General features: G+C 39.8%; 1 protein-coding gene across 1 annotated transcript in view; it reads left to right on the plus strand.

Moving 5' to 3' along the window:
* LOC138855047 (UDP-glucose:glycoprotein glucosyltransferase 2-like) overlaps positions 1-21,575 on the plus strand; it is a 53,542-nt gene extending 31,967 nt beyond the window's left edge. The window contains exons 3-5 of the mRNA XM_070101799.1: positions 2,456-2,760; positions 21,200-21,316; positions 21,549-21,575. Coding sequence (XP_069957900.1) covers positions 2,456-2,760; positions 21,200-21,316; positions 21,549-21,575 — 449 coding nt within the window. The remainder of the gene's footprint in view (positions 1-2,455; positions 2,761-21,199; positions 21,317-21,548) is intronic.
* The last annotated feature ends 449 nt before the right edge of the window (positions 21,576-22,024 follow it).

The following is a 22,024-nucleotide window of genomic DNA, read 5'->3' on the forward strand; positions in this document are numbered from 1 at the left end:
TTTGCTGATGACAGTTTGCTTTTGGGAGATTCTGAAGAGAAGTTTCAGAGGTTGGTGGATGAATTTGATAGGGTATGTAAAAGAAGAAAATTAAAAGTGAATATAGGAAAGAAGGTGATGAGGATAACAAAAAGAACAGGTTATGAAAGATTGGATGTCAGATTGGAGGGAGAGAGTATGCAGGAGGTGAATATATTCAGATATTTAGGAGTGGACGTGTCAGCAGATGGGTCTATGAAGGATGAGGTTAATCATAGAATTGATGAGGGGAAAAGGGTGAGTGGTGCACTTAGGAGTCTGTGGAGACAAAGAACATTGTCTGTGGAAGCAAAGAGGGGAATGAACATTAAAATGGTATAAAATACCGACAGATTGTTAGGTAAGACACATATGCAACAGTTAGGTATCTTTATTTCGAAACGTTTCGCCTATACAGTAGGCTTCTTCAGTCGAGTACAGAAAAGTTGATAGAAGCAGAAGATACTTGAAGACGATGTAATCAGTCCATCACCCTTAAAGATACCTAACTGTTGCATATGTGTCTTACCTAACAAAGAGGGGAATGTTTGAGAGTATAGTTATACCAACACTCTTATATGGGTGTGAAGCACGGGTGATGAATGTTGCAGTGAGGAGAAGGCTGGAGGTAGTGGAGATGTCATGTCTGAGGGCAGTGTGTGGTGTGAATATAATGCAGAAAATTTGTAGTTTGGAAATTAGGAGGAGGTGTGGGATTCCCAAAACTGTTATCCAGAGGGCTGAGAAGGGGTTGTTGAGGTGGTTCGGGCATGTAGAGGGAATGGAATGAAGCAGAATGACTTTGAGAATGTATATATCTGTAGTGGAGGGAAGGCGGGGTAGGGGTCGGCCTAGGAAATGTTGGAGTGAGGGGGTAAAGGAGGTTTTGTGTGTGAGGGGCTTAGACTTCCAGCAAGCATGCGTGAGCATATTTGAGAGGAGTGAATGGAGACAAGTGGTTTTTAACCCTTTCAGGGCCCGTGCCATAGCTCTACGGCTTTGAGTTGAGGGTCCAAACCATAGATCTACGCCACGAGCTTAGCTTACTCTTATAAGCGGTAAATTTGGGCCTAGATATGAGAAAATACATCTATGTGGTATGTGTGCACCACATAAAACAAATCCTGCAGCACACAGTGCATAATGAGAGAAAAAAACTGTGACCATGATTTTCGATTAAAACAGTGACTTGGCAGTGTTTTTTGTATGTTTTTTATAGTTGTATTTGTGATTTCTTGGTCTCATTTGATAGAATGAAAAATATATTACAGAAATAGAGACAATTTTGATTGGTTTTAGTACTGGAAATGGCTTGAAACTGAGCTCAAAGTAGCGGAAATGTTAATTTTTTTGCCAATGTTCAAGAGTAAACAAATGACCTCACACGTCTAATACACGCCAGCTGGTGGGTCTAATATGCATTCACAAATGTGCTGATATTATTTATACAATTATTAAAATATTACATAACATTAAATCTTCTATTTTTTTGGTTTGAATAAAAATTCATTATGTGAGTAAAAAATCAAAATGGAATTCTTTTGTAAAGCCTGGAAATGTAATTAATGAACAGAGGAAATGTTAGTTTAGTACCAGGAATGCCTGCATTGTTTATTCTGGACCCTATTTTGAAATTGGAATATTTTGAACTGTGTTAAATTGGCCAAATTACCAATTTCCGGTCACTTTATTTTGTAGTTGAAACAGTTGAGTTGGCGATTTCTTGTGCTCAATCGATAGAATAGAAGTAATACCAGTGAAATAGCTAAGAATTTGGCCGACTGGAATAATGTAATTGGCCTAAAATGAGAGTCAAAGTCAGTAAAATTGCCGATGCATAAATATCACTGACACATCAAAGTTCGCGAGAGCATAATTTCAACTTTCCATCAAATTTTGTATTTATTTTTATTACTTTCAGAAAAAAATTCTCTACCATTTCATAAGAAAAAATAAATTTTTTTTTGAAAATTCTTGGACCATGGTGCACACTTTGAAATTTGGCCTCTGGACCCTGAAAGGGTTAATACTTGACATGCTGTTGGAGTGTGAGCAAAGTAACATTTATGAAGGGAGTCAGGGAAACTGGCAAGCCAGACTTGAGTGCTGGAGATGGGAAGTACAGTGTCTACTCTGAAGGAGAGGTGTTACTGTTGCAGTTTTAAAACTTTAGTGTAAAGCACTCCTCTGGCAAGACAGTGATGGAGTGAATGATGAAAGTTTTTTCTTTTTCGGGCCACCCTACCTTGGTGGGAATCGGCCGATGTGTTAATAAAAAAAAATTATTTACTATCATGTGTGACTTTGTAAATGGTCCAAGTCGGACCGAAACATTGTCATATGTGCGAGTCGTGTGTGTGTGTATCCATGTACAGTATATAAGGATATTTAAAGTTTTGGTTTGTATAGTTAATTACATATTTTTTTTCCCATATAGGAAATGAAAAGGAAATATATGATGAGACACTGGCGGCTGCAGGGCAGTTCCTGTCTGCTTCTCAGATTTATGTATTAAAACTAAGCTTATCGTTACGAGCTTACTCACCCAAGATTGAGATGTTTCATCAAATCGGTCATGACCGAGATCTTCCCAGCACTGAGAACTGTGGAGCTACAGTGGACATCAATGGAGAGTTGACATGTGATATTGAGAAAGTTGAAGAGCTAGTTGAGAAGGCAACTAGTAGTAAACCTGTCACATACGAAGTTGATCATCACTTTCCTGGGGGAGAGACTGCTAAGGTAAGTAAATTACATCCTTGTGTTGTCACATATCTGTATTTCCTTAAATATTTGAAGGGATTGAGTTTGTATCCATTAATTAGTTTCTTAACCTATGTCCAATTTTTCTGCCTCAGGTTTTTACTTAACCCTGTGTCCAATGTACTAGTACGCAGGTGCTGGTACTGTGTCCGATTTACTAATACGGAGGTGCTGGTGCTTTGTCTGACGTATTAGTATGCACCATTGTTTGTACCCACAAATCTGACACCTGCCTGTGTTCTGGACAACTCTTTGGATCTTCTTTTGTCTATTCATTCATTTGAAAAAAAAAAAAAAGGCCTGCAGGGTGCACACAGTGTATCATGGTTAACCAGTCAGGTGTTGGCTGTACAGTGGACCCCCGCATACCGTTGGCATCACATAACGTTAAATCCGCATACCGATACATTTTATCGCTAAGATTTTGCCTCGCATACCGCTAAAAAACCCGCTCAACGCTATTCGTCCGAGACGCGTCTAATGTGCGGCCTGAGCCAGTCTCACATGTTCCGCCGGTGGCATTGTTTACCAGCCAGCCTCCGCGGTAACATCCAAGCATACAATCGGAACATTTCGTATTATTACAGTGATTTTTGGTGATTTTATCTGCAAAATAAGTGACCATGGGCCCCAAGAAAGCTTCTAGTGCCAACCCTACAGGAATAAGGGTGAGAATTACTATAGAGATGAAGAAAGAGATCATTGCTAAGTATGAAAGTGGAGTGCGTGTCTCCGAGCTGTCCAGGTTGTATAGTAAACCCCAATCAACCATCGCTACTATTGTGTCCAACAAAACGGCAATCAAGGAAGCTGTTCTTGCCAAAGGTTCAACTGTGTTTTCGAAACAGAGATCGCAAGTGATGGAAGATGTTGAGAGACTCTTATTGGTATGGATAAATGAAAAACAGATAGCAGGAGATAGCTTCTCTCAAGTGATCATAAGTGAAAAGGCTAGGAAGTTGCATGAGGATTTAATTAAAAAAATGCCTGCAACTAGTGAAGATGTGAGTGAATTTAAGGGCAGCAAAGGTTGGTTTGAGAGATTTAAGAAGCGTAGTGGCATACATAGTGTGATAAGACATGGTGAGGCTGCCAGTTCGGACCATAAAGCAGCTGAAAAATATGTGCAGGAATTCAAGGAGTACATAGACAGTGAAGGACTGAAACCTGAACAAGTGTTTAATTGTGATGAAACAGGCATGTTTTGGAAGAAAATGCCAAGCAGGATCTACATTACTCAGGAGGAAAAGGCACTCCCAGGACATAAGCCTATGAAAGACAGGCTTACTCTGTTGATGTGTTCCAATGCTAGTGGTGATTGCAAAGTGAAGCCTTTATTAGTGTATCACTCAGAAACTCCCAGAGCGTTCAGGCAAAAGAATATCCTCAAGGCTAATTTGTGTGTGCTGTGGAGGGCAAACAGTAAGGCATGGGTCACTAGGGACTTTTTCTATGACTGGTTACACCAAGCATTTGCCCCCAATGTGAAAGATTACCTGACTGAAAAGAAATTAGACCTTAAGTGCCTCCTGGTGTTAGACAATGCCCCTGGTCATCCTACAGACGTGGCAGAGCGACTTTCTGGGGACATGAGCTTCATTAAGGTGAAGTTTTTGCCTCCTAATACCACTCCTCTCCTGCAGCCCATGGACCAGCAGGTTATTGCAAACTTCAAAAAACTGTACACAAAAGCTCTGTTTGAAAGGTGCTTTGTAGTGACCTCAGAAACTCAATTGACTCTAAGAGAGTTTTGGAGAGATCACTTTAATATCCTCAATTGTATAAACCTTATAGGTAAGGCTTGGGAGGGAGTGACTAAGAGGACCTTGAACTCTGCTTGGAAGAAACTGTGGCCAGAATGTGTAGACCAAAGGGATTTTGAAGGGTTTGAGGCTAACCCTGGGAATCCTATGCCAGTTGAGGAATCCATTGTGGCATTGGGAAAGTCCTTGGGGTTGGAGATTAGTGGGGATGGTGTGGAAGAGTTGGTGGAGGAGGACAATGAAGAACTAACCAATGATGAGCTGCTAGATCAACTTCAAGAGCAAGAGGCCAGACCTGAGGAAACTGGTTTGGAGGAGGGGAGAGAGAAACTGAAGAAGTTGCCTACCTCAAAGATTAAGGAAATGTGTGGAATGTGGCTTAAAGTGCAAACCGTTTTTGATGACAATCACCCTAACACAGCTATTGCAAGCCGTGCTGGTGACTATTACACTGACACTGTTGTGAAACACTTTAGGAAAGTCATAAAGGAACGAGAGGTACAGGCCACTATGGACAGATATGTTGTGCGACAGAAGTCCAGTGACTCTGAAGCTGGTCCTAGTGGCATTAAAAGAAGAAGGGAAGTAACCCCAGAAAAGGACTTGACACCTCAAGTCTTAATGGAAGGGGATTCCCCTTCTAAACACTAAGACTCTCTCCTCCTCCCATCCCATCAATCATCACCAGATCTTCAATAAAGGTAAGTGTCATGTAACTGTGCATGCCTTTTTCAGTTTGTGTGTATTAAAATTAATATTTCATGTGGTAAAATTTTTTTTTATTTGATTTCCATTATTTCTTATGGGGAAAATTCATTCACATCACGATAATTTCGCATAACAGTGAGCTCTCAGGAACGGATTAATATCGTTATGCGGGGATCCACTGTACGTCCGATGTACTAGTATGCCTCTCTAGCAAAAATAAACAAAGGAACCAGGAGCTGTTACTCCACCTCCAGTTTCCCTACCAGCAAACATGGTATGTAGGTGGCTCAAAGACAACTTATTTCAAATTTACTACAATTTTATGGTATTAATAGTGTAATTCAGCCGCAAAGCACACTAGGTATAAAACCCAGGATAACAAAGTAAAGTCAAACACTGTGAATATTATGAGTAATATAATCATTTATTATACATAGCCTTAGAAGAACAAAATAGTAAAACAATATAATAAAATAACATAAAGTAACAAAAAAAGGCACAATACCGTGACTGGAACAATACACAAATAACCCGCGCATAGAGAGGAGCTTATGACGACGTTTCGGTCCAACTTGGACCATTTACGAAGTCACGCTAAGAAAAAGGAGAGAAGGAGGGAGTACATATAGGCGAGCAGACAGTGATGGGACAAGAGAGGCAGTAGGAAAGGAGGAAGAGAGGTACTGGTAGAGGTAGCAGTAGTAGTAGTGAACTCAGTCAAATATTAAGAAAGAGGAGCACTGCAAGGGAGATAGGGGCCCACAGAGGGTAGGAACAAGAACATAGAGGGGGAAAATAAATAATAATAATGGACCATATGCTCTTTTCTGTCATGTCAGTGATCACAGTCATCCTGTTGAGTGGTCATCTGCTAACACTATCTACCCTACTTCTAACTTTCACAGTTGCTGCCTGGTTGAATCCTCCCTTATACACAACTTTCCTCGTGTGAATCTTTGTCTTGGCTTTGTCTCCGTAGATGCCTTCCTTTCCCATTACATTGTAAAATGCTCCAAACTTCAGAACACCCATGACTTAACCTGATTCGTTTTTCCCCTTCTCCCATTTCCCCTTTCCTCTTTCTCCTTTAGGTAATTGGTCCATTATTATTATTTATAGGTAGTAGGTTGGTAGACAGCAGCCACCCAGGGAGGTATTATCGTTCTGCCAGGGGACTGTGAAACAGAAACCCGTAACTGTTTTACATGATGGTTGGATTGCTGGTGTCTTTTTCTGTCTCATAAACACGCTGGATAACAGATATATCTTGCTACCTCTACTTACACTTAGGTCACACTACATATACATGTACAAGCCTATATATACACACCCCTCTGGGTTTTCTTCTATTTTCTTTCTAGTTCTTGTTTATTTCCTTTTATCTCCATGGAGAAGTGGAACAGAATTCTTCCTCCATAAACCATGCATGTTGTAAGAGGTGACCAAAATGCCGGGAGCAAGCGCCTAGTAACCCCTTCTCCTGTATAAATTGCTAAATTTAAAAAGAGAAACTTTCGTTTTTCTTTTTGGGCCACCCTGTCTTGGTGGGATACAGATGGTTTGTTGAAAAAAAAAAAACATACACAAACATCTAAGTTTTTCTTCTTTTTTCTAAATAGCTCTTGTTCTTCTTTATTTCCTCTATTGTCCATGGGGAAGTGGAAAAGAATCTTTCCTCCGTAAGCCATGCATGTCGTATGAGGTAACTAAAATGCCGGGAGCAATGGGCTAGTAACCCCTTCACCTGTATGCATTTACTAAAAAAGAGAAGAAGAAAAACTTCATAAAACTGGGATGCTTGAATGTGTGTGAATGTAGTGCGGATGACAAGAAAGAGACGATTGTTAATGTTATGAATGAAAAGAAGTTGGATGTCCTGGCCCTAAGCGAAACAAAGCTGAAGGGGGTAGGAGAGTTTCGGTGGGGAGACATAAATGGGACTAAGTCAGGAGTATCTGAGAGAGTTAGAGCTAAGGAAGGGGTAGCAATAATGTTGAAGGATCAGTTATGGAATCGTAATGACACGATTGCAAATAAACCATACCCCCGGCCGGGATTGAACCCGCGGTCATAGAGTCTCAAAACTCCAGCCCGTCGCGTTAGCCACTAGACCAGCTAGCCACAATAAGATTCATCCAACTAGGTATATTTCTACACCATAGGAAAGTTAGCACAGGCACCTCTGTGACCACAAATGCAAGTTTTTACAGACGAATCTCCAGATGAATCTTATTGTGGCTAGCTGGTCTAGTGGCTAACGCGACGAGCTGGAGTTTTGAGACTCTATGACCGCGGGTTCAATCCCGGCCGGGGGTATGGTTCAGTTACGGAAGGAGAAGAGAGAATATAAATGTGTAAATTCCAGTATTATGTGGATTAAAATAAGGGTTGGATGCAAAAGTGGGTCATAATAAGCGTGTATGCACCTGGAGAAGAGAGGAGTGTAGAGGAGAGAGAGAGATTTTGGGAGATGTTAAGCGAATGTATAGGAACCTTTGAACCAAGTGAGAGAGTAATTGTGGTAGGGGACCTAAATGCTAAAGTAGGAGAAACATTTAGAGAGGGTGTGGTAGGTAAGTTTGGGGTGCCAGGTGTAAATGATAATGGGAGCCCTTTGACTGAACTTTGTATAGAAAGGGGTTTAGTTATAGGTAATACATATTTTAAGAAAAAGAGGATAAATATGTATACAAGATATGACGTAGGGTGTAATGACAGTAGTAGTTGGACTACATATTGGTAGATAAAAGACTGTCGAGCAGACTTCAGGATGTACATGTTTATAGATGGGCCACAGATATATCAGATCACTTTTTAGTTGTAGCTACAGTGAGAGTAAAAGTTAGATGGGATACAAGGAAAATAGAAGCATCAAGTAAGAGAGAGGTGAAGGTTTATAAACTAAAAGACGAGGCACTTAGGGTAAGATATAAACAACTATTGGAGGAGAGATGGGCTAGTGAGAGTATAGGCAATGGGATCGAAGATGTATGAGGTAGACTTAAGAATGTAGTGTTAGAGTGTTCAGCAGAAGTTTGTGGTTACAGGAGAGTGAGTGCAGGAGGGAAGAAGAGCGATTGGTGGAATGATGATGTAAAGAGAGTAGTCAGGGAGAATAAGTTAGCATATGAGAAGTTATTACAAAGAAGTGATGCAAGGAGGGAGGAGTATATGGAGAGAAAGAGAGAGGTTAAGAGAGTGGTGAAGCAATGTAAAATAGAGCAACAAATATTGTTGAAAATAAGAAAAGGCTTTTGAGTGAGATTAATAAATTGAGGAAACCTTGGAAACAAATGGATTTGACAGTTAAAAATAGGAGAGGAGAGTTATTAAATGGAGAGTTAGAGGTATCGGGAAGATGGAGGGAATATTTTGAGGAATTGTTAAATGTTGATGAAGATAGGGAAGCTGTGATTTTGTGTATAGGGCAAGGAGGAATAACATCTTGTAGGAGTGAGGAAGAGCCAGTTGTGAGTGTGGAGGAAGTTTGTGAGGCAGTGGGTAGAATGAAAGGGGGTAAAGCAGCTGGGATTGATGGGATAAAGATAGAAATGTTAAAAGCAGGTGGGGATATAGTTTTTGAGTGGTTGGTGCTATTTAATAAATATATGGAAGAGAGTAAGGTACCCAGGGATGGGCAGAGAGCATGCATAGTTCCTTTGTATAAAGGCAAAGGGGACAAAAGAGAGTGCAAAAATTATGGAGGAATAAGTCTGTTGAGTATACCTTGTAAAGTGTATGGTAGAGTTATTATTGAAAGAATTAAAAGTAAGACAGAGAGTAGGATAGCTGATGAATAAGGAGGCTTTAGGAAAGGTAGGGGGTGTGTAGACCAAGTGTTTGCAGTGAAACATATAGGTGAACAGTATTTAGATAAAGGTAAAGAGGTTTTTGTGGCATTTATGGATTTGGAAAAGGGTGGATAAGGGGGCAATATGGCAGATGTTGCAGGTGTATGGTATAGGAGGTAGGTTACTGAAAGCAGTGAAGAGTTTTTACGAGGATAGTGAGGCTCAGGTTAGATTATGTAGGAAAGAGGGAGATTATTTCCCAGTAAAAGTAGGCCTTAGACAGGGATGTGTGATGTCATTGTGGTTGTTCAATATATTTATAGATGGAGTTCTAAGAGAAGTGAATGCGAGGGTCTTGGCAAGAGGTGCGAAGTTAAAAGATAAAGAATCAAATACAAAGTGGGAGTTGTCACAGTTGCTTTTTGCTGATGACACTATGCTTTTGGGAGATTCTGAAGAGAAGTTGCAGAGGTTGGTGAATGAATTTGGTTGGGTATGTAAAAGAAGAAAATTAAAAGTGAATATAGAAAAGGGTAAGGTTATGAGGATAACAAGAAGATTAGGTGACGAAAGATTGGATATCAGATTGGAGGGAGAGAGTATAGAGGAGGTGAATGTATTCAGATATTTGGGAGTGGACATGTCAGCAGATGGGTCTATGAAAGATGAGGTGAATCATGGAATTGATGAGGGAAAAAAGGTGAGCGATGCACTTGGGAGCCTGTGGAGACAAAGAACTTTGTCCTTGGAAGCAAAAAGGGGAATGTATGAGAGTATAGTTTTACCAACGCTTTTACACGGGTGTGAAGCATGGGTGATGAATGTTGCAGTGTGGAGAAGGCTGGAGGCAGTGGAGATGTCATGTCTGAGGGCAATGTGTGGTTTGAATATAACGCAGAGAATTCGTAGTTTGGAAATTAGGAGGAGGTGTGGAATTGCCAAAACTGTTGTCCAGAGGGCTGAAGAAGGGTTGTTGAGGTGGTTCAGACATGTAGAGAGAGTGGAATGAAACAGAATGACTTTGAGAGTGTATAAATCTGTAGTGGAGGGAAGGCGGGGTAGGGGTCAGCCTAGGAAAGGTTGGAGGGAAGGGGTCAAGGAGGTTTTTTGTGCGAGGGGCTTGGACTTCCAGCAAGCATGCGTGAGCGTATTTGATAGGAGTGAATGAAGACAAATGGTTTTTAATACTTGATGTGCTGTTGGAGTGTAAGCAAAGTAACATTTATGAAAGGATTCAGGGAAACCGGCAGTTCCTTACTTGAATCCTGGAGATGGGAAGTACAGTGTCTGCACTCTGAAGGAGGGGCATTAATGTTTGCAGTTTTATAAACTGTAGTGTAAAGCACCCCTCTAGCAAGACAGTGATGGAGTGAATGATGATTAAAGTTTTTCTTTTTCGGGCCACCCTGCCTTGTTGGGAATTGGCTGATGTGTTAATAAAAAAAATAAAAATATTATTGTTTATTTTCCCCCCCTCTGTGTTCTTGTTCCTACCTTTTGTGGTTCCCTAGCTCCCTTACAGTGCTCTTCTTTCTTAGTACAGTGGATCCCCGCCTTACGATATTATTCCGTTCATGAGAGCTCATCGTAAGACGAAATTATCGTATGGCGAATTAATTTTCCCCATAAGAAATAATGGAAATCAAATTAATCCGTGCAAGACACCACAAAGTATGAAAAAAAATTTTTTTGCCACATGAAATATTAATTTTAATACACACAAACTTAAAAAGACATGCACTAAGAATACAATACACTTACATAATTGGTCGCATTCGGAGGTAATCGTTATGCAGGGGTCCACTGTACATGACACTTACCTTTATTGAAGATCTGGTGATGATTGATGGGATGGTAGGAGGAGAGTGTGGAAGTTGTTATTGTTTAGAAAGGGAATCCCCTTCCATTAGGACTTGAGGTATCAAGTCCTTTTCTGGGGTTACTTCCCTTCTTCTTTTAATGCCACTAGGACCAGCTTGAGAGTCACTGGACCTCTGTCGCACAACATATCTGTCCATATAGGCCTGTACCTCCCGTTCCTTTAAGACTTTCCTATAATGGGCCATAACATTGTCATTGTAATAGTCACCAGCACAGCTTGCAGTAGTTGTGTCAGGGTTATTTTCATCCATAAAGGTTTGCAGTTCAACCCATTTTGCACACATTTCCTTAATCTTTGAAGTAGGCAACTTCCTCAATTTCTCTCTCCCCTCCTCTGAAGCAGTTTCCTCAGGTCTGGCCTCTTGCTGTTGAAGATGATCTTGCAGCTCTTCAGTGGTTAGTTCTTCATTGTCCTCCTCCACCAACTCTTCCACATCCTCCCCACTAACCTCCAACCCCAAGGACTTCCCCAATGCCACAATGGATTTCACAACTGGCATAGGCTTCTCAGGGTTAGCCCCAAACCCTTCAAAATCCCTTTCTTCTACACATTGTGGCCACAGTTTCTTCCAAGCAGAGTTCAAGGTCCTCTTAGCCACTCCCTCCCAAACCTTACCTATAAGGTTTACACAATTGAGGATGCTAAAGTGATCTTTCCAAAACTCTCTTAGAGTCAATCGAGTGTATGAGGTCACTTCAAAGCACTTTTGAAACGGCTTTTGTGTAGAGTTTTTTGAAGTTTGAAATGACCTGCTGGTCCATGGGCTGCAGGAGAAGAATGGTATTAGGAGGCAAAAACTTGACCTTAATGAAGCTCATGTCCCCAGAAAGTCGCTCTGCCACGTCTGAAGGATGACCAGGAGCATTGTCTAATACCAGGAGGCACTTAAGGTCCAATTTATTTTCCAGGAGGTAATTTTTCACAGTGGGGGCAAATGCATGGTGTAACCAGTCATAGAAAAGGTCTCTAGTGACCCATACCTTACTGTTTGCCCTCCACATCACACACAAATTAGCCTTGAGGACATTGTTTTGCCTGAACGCTCTGGGAGTTTCAGAGTGATACACCAATAAAGGCTTCACTTTGCAATCACCACTAGCATTAGCACACATCAACAGAGTAAGCCTGTCTTTCATAGGCTTATGTCCTGGGAGTGCCTTTTTCTCCTGAGTAATGTAGGTCCTGCTTGGCATTTTCTTCCAAAACAGGCCTGTTTCGTCACAATTAAACACTTGTTCAAGTTTCAGTTCTTCACTGTTTATGTACTCCTTGAATTCCTTCACATATTTTTCAGCTGATTTTTGGTCCGAACTGGCAGCCTCACCATGCCTTATCACACTATGTATGCCACTATGATTCTTAAATCTCTCAAACTAACCTTTGCTGGCCTTAAATTCACTCACATCACCACTAGTTGCAGGCATTTTTTCTAATTAAATTGTCATGCAACTTCCTAGCCTTTTCACATATGATTGCTTGAGAGATGCTATCTCCTGGTATCTGTTTTTCGTTTTTCCACACCAATAACATTCTCTCAACATCTTCTATCACTTGCGATATCTGTTTCGAAAACAAAGTTGCACCTTTGGCAAGAACAGCTTCCTTGATTGCGAAGTGTGAAGAGTGTTAGTCTGGCGGAAGGTAAGCTTGATGTCTAAGGGACGGAGAGAATTGTTGAGATCTATCCTCTGCCTTCCCTACATTTCCGGTCTTTCTAATCTCAACAATTCTCTCCGTCCCTTAGACATCAAGCTTACCTTCCGCCAGACTAACACTCTTCGCACTAATCTCGTTCATACCTCTCCTCCCTCTACAGATGTTCCTGGTGTCTACTCTATTTCTTGCTCCTCCTGTCCTCTTCAATACTTTGGAGAAACTGGTCGATCTTTTTCTGACAGACTTAGGGAGCACAAAAATAGTGTTAGGCTTGCCGACACTAACAATGCTCTTTTCTGTCACGTCAGAGATCATAGCCATCCTATTGACTGGTCTTCTGCTAAAACTGTCTTCCCTACTTCCAACTCGAACAGTCGCCGTCTAGTTGAATCCTCTCTAATACACAACTTTCCTTGTATGAACCTTAGCCCTGGCTTCGTCTCTGTAGATGCCTTCCTCTCCCACTACATTGTAAAATGCTCCAAACTTCAGAACACCCGTGACTTAACCTGAATCCTCATTTTTTCTTTTTCTTTTTCTTCTTCTTCCTCTTCCCCTTTCCTCTTTCCTTTTCTCCTCTGGGTTGTCTTTCTCTCTCCTGTCTTGTGTTTCTGTTCCTTCTTCATTTATTTCACCACTTCCCTTTCATGCACCTCTGTGCTCTTGCTCTCCGTCTGTGGGCATCTAGCTCTCTTGCAGTGCTCCCCTTCCTTTGTATTTGACTGGCTCGTCCTCCTTATTTCCCACTTCTACCACTACCACTACCTCTTCTCCTTCTACTACTACTACAACTACTGATGAAATTAAGACACATGTGTGGCGTCTGGTTGTCTTTGTTGTGGACGTTTCGCCATCCAGTGGCTGGCTGGATGGCGAAACGTCTATGATGAGGATGCCCGGGTGTTGCGCATGTGTCTTAATTTCATCTTGTCGGTATTATATACAACTCTTGTACTACTACTACCACCACCTCTTCCTGCCTATATATAGCCGTCCTGCTCCACCTCTGGTTAGTGTGACTTTGTCAATGGTCCAAGTCGGACCGAAACGTCGTCGTAAGCTTCTCTCTTTTATGCGCGGGTTATTTGTGTATAATAGAACACCTTCGTCCTCTGCCTTCCTCCTGTCTCATCACTCATCAAGAAATCCACAATAAAGATAAGTGTGGTGTTATTATTGTTTTATTCTTCATGTATCATTGTTTTATGTGTGGGGAAATGTATATTTCATGTAAAAAAATTATTTTTTTTAATACTTTTGGGTGTCTGAAATGGATTAATTGGATTTCCATCATTTCTTATTTGGAAAATTAATTCGGTTGAAGGCTAAATCGGTTAAAGGCTAGCTCTCTGGAACGGATTAAAGGCTTTAGCCAAGGGTCTACTGTATATGAAACTCCTTGAAGCGTGGTGGTAGACGAGTGTCACTCTACTGCTGACAGAGCAGCAGTAGAGTGATACTTGATGATCATGCACTGCCTTGGCTTTATTTGTTTTCAGTGTTAAACATAAACATGTACTCGCCTAGTTGTGGTTGCATGGGTTGAGTCACAGCTCCTGGCCCCACCTCTTCACTGGTTGCTACTAGGTCACTCTTCCTGCTCCATGAGCTTTATCATACCCCTTCTTAAAACTATGTATGGATCCTGCCTCCACTACATCAGTTCCCAGACCATTCCACTGACAACTCAGTGACTGAAGAAATACTTCCTAAAATCCCTGTGATTCATCTGAGTCTTCAACTTCCAATTGTGACCCCTTGTGTTGTGGGATAAATGCTTTGCAAACTCATGCCACTGTACATGTTTGAAAGAAAATTGAACAGGTATTAATAGCATTTTGTCAGACCCAGTGACTGCTTCCAGTTGTCTGACCTCTACATTAGTAAGTTTATTCAGGTACACAAAAATACAGGTAACTAGAACATCATACATAGCAGCATATGTGTAGATTACCTAGGTTAACCCAGAAAAGTCAGACAAAGTGACTTATTTCCATTGGTATCTAAGGGTAGTTGTTAGAAATGATTAAACTCCGTGAACAAAATATGTTGATGGTAATAATAATAATTATAATAATAAATAATACAATAATTACTCTGGGGTGCTTTAAATTTAAGTCATTTATTTGGTGTAGGTGTGGTAGGTGGCAAACTGTAACTACACCTGACTTTCTATGGTATATACTCACCTCTCACCCTACATTAAGACTACAATATTTTAAGCAATGAGTGTACTGTATATGCATTTTATTGCTCTGGGGTGCTTTAAATGTCATATATTACATACACATATTACACGTATTACATATTACATACATTCATATATTACATGTAGGTGTGGTAGCCAAGTGGGCTACCATACCTGCCACACTTGACTTTCAGCAGTAAATAGTACTCACCTCTCATCCTACATTATGACTACTAATAATTTAAGGTAAGTAATAAGTGTACTGTGTGTATGTATTTTGCTATTTATTGTTTTTAGTGCCTTGTTCTATTGCTGACTTAATATATGTTGGTATAAACTTGTTATCTGGCATTTATATGCATTTATAAGTAGGAAAAAAAAATGGCGTTCCACTGCACGGCAGTAGCCTGGAACCTGACATGCCGTGTAAGTGGGGGCCCTACTGTATATTAAGAAAATTGATTTTAAAGTCAATAGGAAAATATCAGTGCTAATGTAGAACCAGAGTTTGTTAGTAGAGGCAGGAAAAAATAATAATGCTGATAAGTATGGAAGATTACTAAATTTAAAAAGAAAAACTTTTGTTTTTCTTGTTAGGTCACCTTGCCTCTGTGGAATATGGCCGGTTTGTTAATAATAAAAAGTATGGAAGAGGCGGTAGGTTACTTAAAGTAGTCCAGAGCTTTCGTGTGGATAGCGAGGCACAGGTTAGGGTATGTACAAAAGAGGGAGATCATTTTCCAGTAATATTTGGTCTTAGACATAGATGGGTGAGGTCCATGGTTGTTTAACCCTTTCAGGGTTTCGGCCGTACTAGTACAGCTTATGCACAAGGGTCCATGACGTACTAGTACTCATAAATTCTAGTGCCTTCAAATCAAGTGAGAGAAAGCTGGTAGGCCTTCATATGAAAGAATGGGTCTATGTGGTCAGTGTGTGCAGTATAAAAAAAATCCTGCAGCACACAGTGCTTAATGAGAAAAAAAACATTGACCGTGTTTTTGGATTAAAACAGCGACTTTGCACTGTATTTTTGTATGGTATTTATTGTTGTATTTTAGTTTTCGTGGTCTCATTGTATAGAATGGAAGACATGTTACAGAAATTGAGATGATATTGACTGGTTTTACAATGAAAAGTACCTTGAAACTGAGCTCAAAGTAGCAGAAATGTTCGATTTTTACCAAAGTTCAAAAGTAAACAAATCATGCTAAGCGTCCAATTCACGTCAACTGGCGAGTCTAATATTCTTTCACAAATGTGCCGATATTATTTATACCATTTCTACACTAATGCAGTAGTCTGCATAACAGTATATCTTCTATTTTTTGTGAGAATAAAAATTCAGAATGGAAAGCAAAAGAATGCAAGAGGGGCATGGGGATGTGACTAATGAACAGAGAAAATGTTATTTTATTGCCAGGAATGTCTTTCTTGTTTATTCTGGACCCTATTTGGAAATTGGCATCTTTTGACATTTGTGTGAAATTGGCAAAATTGCTAAATTCTGACCACTGTATTGGATAGTTGAAATCAGTAAATTAGTGGTTTCTTGTACTCATTCAATAGAGAAAATGGAGTTCTAGCGAAATAGTTATGATTTTTGTCGACTAGTACATTGGAATTGGCCAAAAATAGTGCTCAAAGTGGGCAAAATTGCCCACTTTGAGCGCTAACTTCGCGAGAGCATAATTCTGTAAGTTTTCCATCAAATTTCGTACTTTTGGTGTCATTATGATCGGGAAAAGATTCTCTATCTTTTCATAAGAAATAATAATTTTTTTTTTTAAATTTGGGGACCCTGAGAACGAGTCTCTGAGAGGGCCTGTGGACCCTGAAAGGGTTAACCCTGTGAGGGTCCGTCCCATAGTTGTACAACTTTGAAGACAGGATCCAAGCTGTAGCACTACGTCATGAGCTCAGCTCACTTGGGTAAGCTGTGAGCTGTAAATTTGGGCCTAGATATGAGAGAATGCATCTATGTGGTAAGTGTGCACCATATAACACAAATCCTGCAGCATGCAGTGCATAATGAGAAAAATACTGCAACCGTGTGTTTGGATTAAAACCGCAACTTTGCAGTGTATTTTTGTGTAGTGTTTATGGTTACATTTGCAATTTCTTGGTCTCATTTTATAGAATGGAAGGTTTATTTACAGAAATAGAGATGATTTTGATTGGTTTTTGTACTGAAAATAACTTGAAATTGAGCTCAAAGTAGTGGAAATGTTAGATTTTTGCTGATGTTTGAGAGTAAACCGATCACATCATACATCCAATACACATCAGCTGGTGGGTCTGATGGGCATTCACAAATATGCTGATATCATTTAATTATTCCAGTACTGTATAACAGTAAATCTTCTATTTTTTGGTGTGAATAAAAGTTCTCTTATGTGAATAAAAAATTAAAATGTAGTTCTTGTGTAAAACCTGGAAACGTAACTAATAATAATCAGAGGAAATGTTATTTTAGTGCCAGGAATGCTTGCATTGTTTATTCTTAACTCTATTTTGAAATTGGAATATTTTGAACTTCGTATGAAATTGGCCAAATTACCAATTTCTGATCACTTTATTGGGTAGTTGAAGTAGTTGATTGGGCAATTTCTTGTGCTCAGTAGATAAAATAGAAAGCATTCTAGCAAAATAGCTAAGAATTTGATCTAATGGAACAATGTAATTGGCCGAAAATAGGACCCAAAGTGGGCAAAAATCACCGATGCGTAAATATCGCTGACACAGCAGAATTCGTGAGAGTGTAATTTCATCAATTTTTCATCAGATTTAATACTTTTTGTTTTATTGCCTTCTGAAAAAGATTCTCTACTATTTCATAAGAAAAAATAATTTTTTTTTTAAATTCTTGGACCCTGTGGGGAATTTTTAGATTGGGGGTCTGGACCCTCAAAGGGTTAACATATTTATTGATAAGGTAAAAGAAGTGAATGCTTGGGTGCCAGGGAGTGGTGTGGGATTAAAGAATAGAGAATCTGGTATGGAGTGGAATTGTCACAGTTGCATTTTGCTGATGACATGGTTCTTATGGAGATTCAGAATGGAATTTGCAGATGTTGGTAAACAAATGTGGGAGGGTATGTAGAAGAAAAAAATTAAAAGTGAACATAGGAAAGAGCAAGGTGATGAAAGTATAAAAAAAATAGGCAATGAGAGATTGGATATCAGATTGAAGAGGGAAGCATAGAGGAAGTGTGTACAGATACTTGGGAGTGGACTTGTACGTGGATGGTTCTGACAAATGAGATGATCCACTGGGATTAATGTGGATGGTGCATTTGAGGCATCTGTGGATATGAAGAACTTTATCCATGGGGGCAAAAAGGGGAATGTACCAGAGTATAGTGGTACCATCACTGCTGTATGGGTGTGAAGCATGGGGTTTGAATGTTGCAGTTAGGAAGAGGCTGGAGGCAGTAGAGATGTTGTGTCTGAAGGCAGTGTGTGTTGCGGAGGTGTGGAGTTACCAAAAGAGCTGAGGAAGAGATGTTGAGGTAGTTTGGACATTTAGAGAGGATGGAGAAAAATAGTATTAGGAGGGCATATGAATTTGGGGTGGAGAGAAGGATAGGTAGGGGTCGTTCTTGGAAAGGGTTAAGGGTAAAGGAGGTTTTGAGTATTAAGGACTTGGACATCCAACGAGCTTTTGTGAGTATGAGCGGAGGCAAGTGGTTTTCATGATTTGATGTGCTGTTGGAGTGTAAGCAAGGTAACATTTATGAAGGGATTCAGGGAAACTGGTGAGCTCTACTTGAATCCTGAAGGTGGGAAGTACAGTGCCTGCACTCTGAAGGAGGGGTGGGGATGCTGGGGTTTGAAGGAGCATCTGAACTGTTAAGTGAGTCCACTTCTGACAAGACAGTGAATGAGTGACGGTCAAAGTGTTCTCTCTCTTGTCGGGTCACCCTACCTTAGTGGGAGATGTCTGGAGTGTTAAAGGATAACTTTTACTTGTGTATTAAGACCAATATGTGTCAAGGTAATGCATGAGCCACCTTAATTTAAAAAGGGATTTTTTTATTAGCTACTGTCTGTCATATCAATGTCTGGGTTTGAAAACGACAGAAAAATTGCAGTACATAGTGGGTTGTGTATGAGTGGAACAAACTCCCGAGTACAGTTTTAAAAAGAGGTTAGATGAATAAATGAGTGGGTGTGGGTGGGTGTGTGTGAGTTGGACCTGACTAGCTTGTGCTGCTGGGTCTGGTGCTGTGCTGTGCTTCCTTGAGTGGAGGTGACCAGACTGGGTGGGTGTTATGCAGGGTTCTGCATGACATTGTAATGTATATACAGTAGAGAAGGGTGTCATAATAGTATGAATGTTATAATTGTAAAGAATAATTTTATAATTCATTATGTGCATTTGGGGGTACTGTAAAGTACTCTAACTGTAATTATAAAGAAATCCTGCTAGGTATTTATTTTCCAACTGTGTTTGGGTACGCGGGGTAAGTGTGGCTGGGAGGAGTCACGTGGAGTCAGCATGGTGTGGAGGCTGGCGTCGGAGATGCGGTGTATTTAAGCTAAGTTTGTAGTGGTGTAATTATTTTGTTTAGCTAACCCAAGCCATAGGCTCTTCTATGGCTTACCTGTATGCTCACCTAGGCTCTGACATGGTCAGGGTGCGGTGGGATGAGTGAGGAAATAAGAAATGGGGTTGGTATTGGAGTAGAGTCGGCCTGGCGCTGACTAGGGCGAGTGTTATGGTTACTGGACCGCCAGCCGCCTGCTTCTTGTGCCTGCTATGTGGGCGTTTAGGATAGGAGATAAATGAAAGTGTTTGCTAGAGTGTGTATATAGTGTTATGTTGAATAAATAGATATATTTTCCTAACTAGGATTTTTTGCCTAACCCTCTATTAACCAACCCACTGAAGTAACAAATACTGGTTTAGCGCTTTCTGTTTTGACTGGGATAGCCCTGGGTGGCCTGTTTATGCTTGAGATGTGTGTAGCTTTTACCTTTGCCCTTAGACAAAGCTCTAGCACCCAGCTATTCCACCTTTCTGCGTAACATTGATAAGCCAGTAAAACTACCTCTTTTAGCTTATGATAATCAGAAAAGGCCTTAATATAACTGACTTAATGGATAAATTGTACTTTTAACTTCTTTTTTTGGGAAAGTTTTTACAAATTAACAAAGTTCACTGTATTAAAATTAGGTATTCAGTTGAACACTTAAGTAGTCTTATTGCTACTTTTGAATATTATTTTGATTTAATGGGCACTTGGACAATCTCCCTCTATTAGTCGGTTATAGCAAGGTTATATTTAACCCTTTGACTGTCGCAACCCCAAATCCTGAGGTGTCTCCTGGTGTCACAAAATATCTGAATTTTTTTTCCATTGAAATAATAGAGAATTTTTTCCCGATGGTAATGACACCAAAAGTACGAAATTTGATGGAAAATTTACAGAATTACCCTCTCGCGAAGTTAGCGACTATGGCGTTATTTATGAATCGGTGATTTTGCCCACTTTGAGCCCTATTTTTGGCTAATTCCATTGTTCCAGTCGACCAAACTCATAACTATTTCTTTAGAAATCTATTTGTTCTATCGATTGAGTAGAAGAAACTCCCTATTTACCAATTTCAACTACCCAATAAAGTGGTCAGAAATTGGCAATTTGCCCAATTTCATGCAAATTAAAAAAATTGCCAATTTCAAAATAGGATCCAGAATGAACAATGCAGACATTCCTGGCTCTAAAATAACATTTTCTTTGTTCATCAGTCACGTCTCCAGGCCCCTCCTATATTACTCTTGCTTTCTATTTTGATTTTTTTTCAAACAAAAAATAGAAGATTTACTGTTATGCAGACTACTGCAATATTATAATAATTGTGTAAGTAACATCAATGCATTCATGACTGCATATTAGAATGGCTAGTTGGACATTTATTGGACAATGACATCATTTGTTTACTCTTGAACATCAGCAAAAATCAAACATTTCCTTTTCTTAGAACTCCATTTCAAGGTCCTTTTCATAGTAAAACCAATCAAAATCACCTCTATGTCTATAATATGTTTTCTATTCTATCGAATGTGACTACGAAAACGAGAATATAACCATAAAAACTATACAAAAATACACCTCAAAGTCGGCGTTTTAATCCAAAAACAAGGTCGGAGTTTTTTTTCTCGTTATGCACTGTGTGCTGCAGGATTTTTTTATATAGTGCACACTGACCATACAGACCTATTCTCTCACATGTGGGCCTACCAGCTTTCTCCTGCTTGATTTGAAGCCACTAGAATTTTTGAGTATACATATATACGTCAAACACATAGGCTCGTAAGACGTATATATACAACCGAAACAGTCAAATGGTTAAGCTGGATAATTTTTAAGTATTATATTTTCCTATGAATCATATATTAGGACTTGAGAAGTTCTTCACACCTCAGGTTGGAGTGGTGCTGTATGCTGAATTAGGATCAGCAGAATTTCAAAGGTTCCATGCAGCACTGAAGGATCTTGTTAGTGCCGGCAAGATTGACTATATTTTCCGCCATCGAGTGAAGGTAAGTATCTCGAATAACTCTTCAGAATTATAATGTATAAAACAAGCACTAAAATAACCACAGCATAAATAACTAATAGTATTATAATGCTCAATAAGAGTAATGCTTAATTATTTTTTTTTTTTACAAATATTTTATTTTCTATTCTCTTTGTTTAATTCTTATTATTTTTTTATGTATTACTTCTTATTAAACTCAATATGTAATATATTTTATTAAATTTTTTTCCGAGCCTCCATCTGCTGCCAAGGCAAAGTAACCTAAAGAGGGAAAACCCATACACCAGCATTCAGTCATTCACTGTCTTTCCAGAAGTGTACTAACATAAGAATCAGATTACCCCCTCCAACCTCAGCATCCCCGCACCACCTTCGGAATGGAGGCGCTGCCCTTCCCACCTCCAGGACTCGAAGTCCAGCTAACCAATTTGCATTAATCTCTCCATAAAAGTTACCCTGCTCACACTAAAACAGCATGTCTGTCCTTTAAAAATCTTAGTCTCCATTCACTCCTATCTAATATGCTCACACAAACCTGCACACATCTGTTGGATGTTCAAGCCACTTGCATACAAAACCACCTTTACTCCCCCTCCCTTCAACCTTTCCTAGGATGACCTTTACATCTCCTTCCCTCCACTACAGATTTATAAACTCTCCAAGTCATCCTATTTTCCTCTGTCCTCTTTAAATCTCCATACCACCTCAA

The sequence above is a fragment of the Cherax quadricarinatus genome, chromosome 79, assembly GCF_038502225.1.
Source record: "Cherax quadricarinatus isolate ZL_2023a chromosome 79, ASM3850222v1, whole genome shotgun sequence".
Lineage (NCBI taxonomy): Eukaryota > Metazoa > Arthropoda > Malacostraca > Decapoda > Parastacidae > Cherax > Cherax quadricarinatus.